Below are 9,254 nucleotides of genomic sequence, written 5' to 3' on the forward strand. Positions count from 1 at the left end.
TTTTTTTTTTTTTTTTTTTCTTCTTCTAATTAAACTTTTATCTTTTTGCTTTATTCTTAAAATATTAAAATAAAAAAAAAAAATATATATATATATATATATTTATATATATATGGATAGACCATCATAAAACTTTTTTTAATTATCATATGTTATCTAAATATACAATTTAATATTTTTAAAAAATTTCAATTTTTTTTTTTTTTTTTTTTTGTGCATAATCTTTTCAAAATATCTTAAATTATTTATTACATTTATGATTTATTCTTAGAACATATCAAATGATTTTATTATTTTATAAATATTAATTCGATCTGAAGTATTTAATATAAATATGTTTATATAAATTAAAATATTTTAATTTTTAACCATATATATAATACATATATATTTATATATTTAATTTTTTTTTTTTTTTTTTTTTTTTTTTTTTTTTTTTTTTATGTCTACCATATGGTTTGTGAAAATAGTTTGCTAATTTTATTATATATTATATATTATTTAATATATATATAGTTTCACATGTGTACATAAAAATACACTTGTTAATATATCTTTTGTTTTGTTTAAAAAAACCTGATGAATTAATGTATATTTGTTTTTTCAAAATGAAAAATGAATAGTACCTTTTATTTGTTCAATGATTTTCTGAACAAAATATATTTAATAATATATATTAATTAGTTTTGTGAATTATAGAACTATAATAATTGGTTTTTTTTTTTATTAAATATGTGAGCATCCATTTTAACATATAAATGATTACGTGTGTTTTAAGTATAAATTTGTTCTGTAATATGTTTTTGTAGGGTTTTTATATTTATTTCCTGTTAAATTTAATAAGTGTAAGAATTTAAGGGTTTTATTTTATTTATTATTATTATTTTATATATTTTTTTTTTTTATTTTATTATTATTTCTTTTCTCCTTAATGTCATTTGAATTATGTTTTAAGAATTAAACATATATATATATATATATATATATATATATATATATATATATATATATATATATTTATATTTATATTTATTTATATATTTATATTTTATCATTAACAAGTAAGAAAGAATGACCATTTAAATTGTAATCCTTTTAAATATTAATATGTTTGTGTACAATTACTAAGGTCATATTTATTTTTATACGGAGAAGGTTATATTAGTAATAGTTTGAAAAGGATGAAGGTAAGAAAAACGTTTGTTTTAATTATAGGTGGAGGGCCAACAGGTATAACAAGTGGATTGTATTTACAGAAATATAATATACCTCATATATTGATCGAAAAGGATAAAAGTATAGAAAAGATTCCCAAAGCTCATTATTATAATAATCAAACTATGGAAGCATGGAGATGTTTATATCATTTAGATAAATGTTTTATGAATGAAACCGAAAAATTAGATCTATGGAAAAATTTTCAATATTCCTTAAGTATGCATAAAGAAAAAATTATAAGTATATATAATAATTTTATAAATAAATATACATATAAAAATACCTATTATGAAGATATTAGTCCATCTAAAGTTACCCATTTGTCTCAATATAAATTATTAGGTATTTTATATAATTATTATTTTTTTAATATTAAAGTTAATAAAAAAAAACGTGAATTTTTAAAAAATATAAAATTAAAATTTTCAACATATAAAATATTAAAATGTATATATGAAAATAGTGTTATCAATAATGAAGTGAATGATAAACATATACATAATGTTCATGATAAACATATACATAATGTTCATGATAAACATATACATAATGTTCATGATAAACATATATATAATTCTCATGATAAACATATATATAATGTTCATGATAAACATATATATAATGTTCATGATAAACATATATATAATGTTCATGATAAACATATATATAATGTTCATGATAAACATATATATAATTCTCATGATAAAAAAAAAGAAGATCTTATTAATGATAAGTTTTTAAAATGTTGTTCCTATGATATATCTCAAATGTTAATAGGATATGAATTTGTTGATTTTATAAAAAATATAAATGATTTAAAAAACATTGATAACTTATCATTATCACAAGAGGAAAAAATCATATTAGAAAAAATGTGTATGGATAATATGTCTCATGACAATAAATATAGAGTACCTATGAATTCAAATGTTGATCCTTGTGATGTCTCAAAAGATATGAAAGAAAATTATAAATATGAAGATAATAATTATAATAGTACTAATAATTGTTTTGAAAATTCAGCAAATTATGTATTAACTAAGATCAGAAATGTCGAAACCAATTTAGAGGAAATTGTATTAAGTAATTATGTATTTGTTTGTGAAGGTGGGAAAAGTAATATAAAGAATTTCTTAAATATTAATGATGAAAATATAAAGAATTATATGAAATTTATAAATATACATTTCAGTTCTAAATATTTAAGTACATTAATGATATATAATCCATCGATGTTATATTTTTTATTTAATGAATATATAGGTATCTTAGTATGTCATGATTATAAAAAAGGAAATGTAGTATTACATATTCCTTATTTAACCAAAAGAGAAATGTTACTTTATAGTAACCCTAATAAAATTAAAGAAATTATCAATAAATTAATAGGTTTTAATTTATATGATATACATATATATAATATATATAAATGGACTATGTATAGTTCTATTGCTTCTACCTTTATAGATAATTATACAAAACGTATATTTCTATTAGGAGATTCAGCACATAAATTACCACCTTCAGGAGGATTTGGATTAAATTTGGGTATAGGAGATGTACTTAATATTTCTTGGAAAATTATAAGAATTTTTAATTTACATCAAAAGAAAATAAACCAATTTGTTTTTAATAAAACTATTAAAAATAAATCTACTGATCTAAATGATTACTTATGTAATGATACTAGACTTTCTAATTCTTTTCTTAATTTAATTAAAAAGGAAATAAAAATCCAAGACTTTATAATGAATACCTTATTTACTGAGAAGGAAAAAAATATGATATATAATTATATCCACTCTTATAATATAGAGAGGAAGTTGGTGGCCAATTTTACTATTTCGCAGGCTGTAAATAATTATGAAAAGGGAAAAAATATACCATATATTTTGGGCTACAACCAGGATAATATATTAATAGATAAGTTATCAAAAATGTGTAACTTTAAATCTACAAATTGCCACAACAACAACAACAACAACAACAACAATAATAATAATAAGAATAATAATAATAATAATAAAAGTTGTGGTACTTATATATATAATTACAACAATTATGGTAGTCATACCTTTGGGGGATATAACAAACTTCATGTTAGGATTCTACAAAATTCTCTCATTTTTCATACCCTTCTTCAAGGTTCCAAGAAAATTATCAACATGCTTAATCAAATCCCATTTATTTTTTCTTATAAAAAAAAAAAAATAAAAAATTTAGTAAACACAAGGGAAAACGTTTTAGGCTTATTATATCCAGGGGCCGATTTTTGTTATTCTTATATTAATACATTAAATAATCTGGAGGAATATATAAATCATCATAAGATAATTAAAAATAATACCTCTAATTATAACCATATATATAATCCCAATATGTTACATATAAATAATAATAGTAATAATAATAATTATGATAAGGATGAACAAATGGAAAATCAAAACGATCATAATGAAATAAAAATTTTACCAAAGAAATATGATAATATAAACACTATAAATAATGTATATGAAAAAAATAATTTGGAACATAAATATGAAAATCATATACATATAAATGAAATGCATAATGATAAAAAATTTAGTTCAGAATATATTAATAATAACAACAAAAAATATAATTTTGCAAAAAGTATGACCACTTGTAGTTCTTATAATTTTCAAAATAATTATGATAAGGAGGAAAACAAATTATATGATACTAACAAAAAACAAGATAAGAACAAAATTTTTTCTAGTAATAATAATATGGAATCTATTCCTAAATTAAAAGTTTGTAAAAATATATATGAATATGAAATACCTAATATAATTGGATCCAAAATACCACACTTCAATCTCTATACATTAGATAAAAATTATGTTTATAAATTATCATCAGTTGATTTACCTATATTAAATAACCCTTCATTATCTATTCTGATTATTCTTTTTGACGAATTACTTTTGTATGAAACAATTAATTTTTTGTTACTTAATAATATACCAAATGACAAGTTTTCTTTGTGTCTATGGGACTCAGATGTTTTCCTATATAAAGATAAGACAAGTGGGAACATGAAATTGATAAAAGAAGAAATGTATAATAATATAGATAATAAAAATATATCTATGGATCACGTTCAAATAAATGACTATGTTTTATTTAAAAAGGAGAATGGTGAGCAGGAACCCATTGGGGACATTTCTTATGTGAAACATATAAATGGGATTACCAATAAAAATATAAATGATAATAAAAAAAATAATAAAAAAAAAAATAATAATAATAATAATAATAATAATAGTTACAATAATAATTATAATAATAGTTATAATTATAGTCATAGGGGGAAAAGATCTATTAATTATGTATTTACCTCACGTATTATAAAAGAAATGTTTTTAAACATTGTAGGGGTTAAGTCAAATAATGCTTATGTTATTTTAAGACCCGATAAGCATATTATATCTGTTAGTGTTAATAATTTATTTGATGAAATAAAAAAAATAAATAATATATATATATGATACAACGATATATATATATACAAATACATATTTATATATTTATTTATTTATTTATTTTTATTGTTTTTTTATTTGAGTCATTTGATATAATAAAAAAATTAGCTTCAAATTATACAAAAAAATTAACTTAATTAAAACAATATGAAATAAATTAAAATATAATAAAATATTATATATGAAGGATATATATCATCCATCCATATATATATATATATATATAAATATATATATATATATATATATATATATATATATATATATATTTATATATATACAATTTATGTGTTGTTATATTAATTCCTAATTATACATTATTTTCCAATACACTCTTTAAGTCTAATTTAAAGGCGCTCATAAGTACCTGATCAAATATATGAGTAGACTTATCATAAGTATTATTATTACATAATAAACTATATGAATTATGAGTACCTGTTGAATTAAAAATAAAGTTTGTATTTTTCTTTAAATTGAAAACCATATTAATATCTGGATCCCCATAATAACTTCTGAAATATCCATCCTTATGAAATACATATGGTGTATGATGAACACTCTTTACACTTTCTGTGAATTTTCTTATCTAAAAAAAAAAAAGAAATAATAACAAAATGAAGGGTGGGGGAGAGAGATATTAACGAAATGAATAAATAAGTAAAATATAGCTTTTTTTGCTAAGTATAATATATGTATACATAGCATTTTATGAAAAGTAATACAAAATTTTTAAATTTACTCGCAAATATATATATATTAAAATGCTTTTCATAGTATATAATAATATAAACTCATATATATATATATTTATGTTTATATATTTACTTGATCATCTATAATTTTAGTCGTATATTTATGTATCATGAAATGGAAAAAAGGGATATAAGTTCTGTGGCCTGTTTCCCAATAAATATTATTTTGTTGTAAAAAATAAGGTGCTTCATCTGTATCCCCTGATTTTAAAGAATTATCAATCATTTCGTTTATCTCATCTGTGGCTAGATTTTTCACATTTCCTTTCGATAACATTTTTTTAAATATATAAGATAAATTTATAAATAAATGTATGTATTTATGATGATACGTATTTTAATAAAGATATATATATATATATATATATATATATATATTATTATATTTACGTAATATTATTATATCATGATATGTATTAAAAGGGAAATAAATGAGGATTCATGATAAAAAAAAAAAAAAAAAATATATATATACATATATATATAATATATATATGTTACTGTACTAATTTATATGTTAATTTATACCATCATTCAAATTATCATACATAATATATTTATATAAGAATATATATTCCTATAAAAAAAAAAAATATTATATATATATATATATAATATATTTATGTCATTTAAAATATTTCATTTTTTTGTTCTATTATAAAACAAAAAATATTTCTTTTTATATACCAAGTGTAATATGTCACAAAGGCTTATTTTATATTGCACATAGGAAAAAAAAAAAAAAAAATAAACAAATAAATAAATAAATAAATCAATATATGGCACATATTATATGCCATATCATATATCATAGGTGTGCTATACACTTTCCACTTATTTTTTTATTATTTATTTTTTTTTTTTGTGTTTAACAACTTTTCGAAAAATAATTTAACAAAAAAAAAAAAAAAAATAAAAAATAAAATAAAATAAAATTATTTAGACCATATACAATGTATCATAAAAAAAAAAAATAAAACCAATAATATTTTTTAATATTCTTTTTTTTGGTTTCTTTCTTTTAATCATATTTTTACGAATAAAAGCTTAAATGTATTGATATAATTTTTTTGTCTTGAATTTTTTTCTTTTTTTTTTTATAATCTAAACTAGATGTATGGATATAAAAAAAATAAAATAAAATAATAAAATAATAAAATAATAAATATTTTATCAATTACAACCATATTTAAAATACAAAAGAGTGTATATATTTGAATGTAATATATTTTTAAAATATATATTTTTTATTTTTATATATAACAATAATATATATATATATATATATATATATATATATATATACATTTGGTTATCCTCATTTTTCATTTAATACTAAAAAAATATTGTTTTATATTTCAAAATCTTTAACATATCACTATATATATTATATTTTTAATTTAAAATCTGTAATATTTTTCTAGAAGCTTACAAAAATGGTTGAGAAAAAAATAGACGACGCCCCTTTTCTTTCCAAGATGGAGAACTTTGAAATATCTGATAAGAAAGGGAAAGGCTCTAAAAAAGATATGAAGAATGAATATAAAAGTTTAAATAACGAATTTCATTTTGATGAAGAGAGAGGTGAGAATGATGAAGAAGATAAAGAAAACGATAAAGATATGAATGAAGGAGATGTAAATAAAAATAATAATAAAAAAGAAAATAATCATATACGTATGATTAAAATTGATAGAAAGAATTTAAAAAAAATGTTTAGTAGTCAATTTTTTACACAAACATTGACAGATGATTCAAGTAGTAATTCTATGTCTGAATTAAAAGTAATTAAGAAATATGCATGTGTAGAATTTTTTAAAATGTTATTTCTTGTATCTTTATTTTTGATAACTTCGTATTATTCCTTCATTTATATTTATAATAATTTTATGGGACAAAATCATATATGTGGATCTTTGGATATGTATAATTATAAGTATGAAGAATCTGTAAATTTTATATCAAGTATAAGTAATAATAAGTACTACATATTTACAGGTAATAATTAATATATATATATTATTACATTTTATGTATCCATATTTATATGTTCCTCTCTTTGAGGTAACCCTCGTCACCTCAACAAAAATTATATTCTCTTTTTTTTATTCTCTTTTTTTTATTCTCTTTTTTTTATTCTCTTTTTTTTATTCTCTTTTTTTATTATATATTTATTTATTTATTTTTTTTTATTTTTGTAGGAAAATTTCCATTTGATGTTATAACATATAAACTAAGAAAAGAGGCTCTGAAAAATAGTATGAATGAAGAAATAAAAAAATATAACGAATCAAATGCAAATATTATATATGACAATATTTCAAATTTGGATGACCATCAAATTCAAATAATATCCTTTAATAAATACAATAATAAAATGAAATGTGAGAAAAATATTTTTGATTTATATAAGCCCTTTTATCTAAAAACTACAGATGCACCTATAAAAAATCTTGATTATATTTATAATGAGGTGAATTATAATTCTATAAGTAACCCATATAATATAGCAGAAAAAAAAGTGAGCATAAAACTATAAAATAATACAACATGTATATATATATATATATATATATATATATTTATTTATTTATATATATATTTATATATATAATTATTTCTTTCTTTGTGCCTCTTCATTTTATAGCTATTCTCTGAGGTGTCCACATTCATGAGAGCGAATGAAAATAGAAATAAGATCTGCTTTATTACCTCTTATCTAAAATCCTTAAAAGATGAAGATACTTCAAATAGTAATAATGTCATAATACAAAATAATAATAATAATAATAATAATAGTAGTAGTAGTATCACTAGTAATGGTAGTAATGCTCTTGATGAGAAAAATAATTACACTGAAGAAAATAATAACAATGAAAAGAAATATTTTAAAAATACAAATTCAATAGGCGATAATGATAACAACAAAACTTATCAAGGCAGTAATATTGTTAATTTTAATTATACTAATAATAATATGGTTCCAGAAAAAAAAAAAATTATCTTTCTTTATGATCAAAGTGGTTAGATAGAAAAGACAAAACAAAACAAAATAAAATATATAAATAATATTTTCAACATTATTAAAAATAATTATATATTAAAATATTGCATAATACATGTACACAATATATATATATATATATGTTATGCTATTCTCTCATTTTTATAGACCACAATTTTGTCGACTTGGTCATAGCAATTTATAGTATGCAATATGGAAACACTTATAACAACCTAAAGGATTATTGGGAAGAGATAAAAAAGAAATTTAAGGTTATACATGCTGAGGAAATATACTTATTCGAATGGTAAAACAAAAAAATAACATATATATATATATATATATATATATGTATATTATTTTGTCCATATATTATATTACAGGTTAATTTATTATTCATTATTTTTTAACTTGTTATAGGTACTGCTTAGGAATAAATTACAATTTAATAGAAAACAATAATCAATACAAGTTAAAATGTGTTGATCTTTTAAAATAATTTAAAAAAAAAAAAAAAAAAAAAAAAAAAGAAAAAGAAAAAGAAAAAAGAATAAAAAAGGGAAAGAAAATTAAATAAAATAAATATAAGTAAATATACACATAAATAAATATAATAAAAAAAAAAAAAAAACTATAAGGGGAGGGGTTAGGAAAAAAATAAACAAAAGATATTTAAAATGTTTACTTTTATCTGTTTGATGGCTTGGCCCATTCCACCTACAAAAAAAAAAAAAAAAAAAAAAAAAAAAAATATACGTTATTAACACAAAA

The 9,254-nt window shown here is 18.7% G+C and overlaps 4 protein-coding genes across 4 annotated transcripts in view; 2 read left to right on the forward strand and 2 right to left on the reverse strand.

Annotated features, from left to right (window-relative positions):
* Positions 1–1,181: 1,181 nt before the first annotated feature.
* On the forward strand, positions 1,182–4,730 carry PF3D7_0815300 (FAD-dependent monooxygenase, putative; the record flags this gene model as incomplete). Its single annotated transcript, XM_001349335.1, has 1 exon — positions 1,182–4,730. The coding sequence occupies one exon, from the start codon at positions 1,182–1,184 to the stop codon at positions 4,728–4,730; it is 3,549 nt and encodes a 1,182-aa protein (XP_001349371.1).
* Positions 4,731–5,034: 304 nt separating this feature from the next.
* Positions 5,035–5,756, reverse strand: PF3D7_0815400 (ATP synthase-associated protein, putative; the record flags this gene model as incomplete). The annotated part of the gene is made up of 2 exons (XM_001349334.1): positions 5,035–5,313; positions 5,553–5,756. 2 exons carry the CDS (start codon positions 5,754–5,756, stop codon positions 5,035–5,037), a joined length of 483 nt encoding a protein of 160 aa, XP_001349370.1.
* Positions 5,757–6,915: 1,159 nt separating this feature from the next.
* PF3D7_0815500 (conserved Plasmodium protein, unknown function) lies at positions 6,916–8,982 on the forward strand (the record flags this gene model as incomplete). The annotated part of the gene is made up of 5 exons (XM_001349333.1): positions 6,916–7,477; positions 7,681–8,000; positions 8,127–8,502; positions 8,652–8,790; positions 8,904–8,982. 5 exons carry the CDS (start codon positions 6,916–6,918, stop codon positions 8,980–8,982), a joined length of 1,476 nt encoding a protein of 491 aa, XP_001349369.1.
* A 188-nt stretch (positions 8,983–9,170) lies between these two features.
* PF3D7_0815600 (eukaryotic translation initiation factor 3 subunit G, putative) overlaps positions 9,171–9,254 on the reverse strand; it is a gene marked incomplete at both ends in the record, with an annotated part of 2,271 nt that continues 2,187 nt past the window's right edge. Inside the window, one exon of the mRNA XM_024473163.1 lies at positions 9,171–9,200. Coding sequence (XP_024328898.1) covers positions 9,171–9,200 — 30 coding nt within the window. The remainder of the gene's footprint in view (positions 9,201–9,254) is intronic.

Source organism: Plasmodium falciparum (assembly GCF_000002765.6).
Source record: "Plasmodium falciparum 3D7 genome assembly, chromosome: 8".
In the NCBI taxonomy this organism is placed as follows: Eukaryota; Apicomplexa; class Aconoidasida; order Haemosporida; family Plasmodiidae; genus Plasmodium; species Plasmodium falciparum.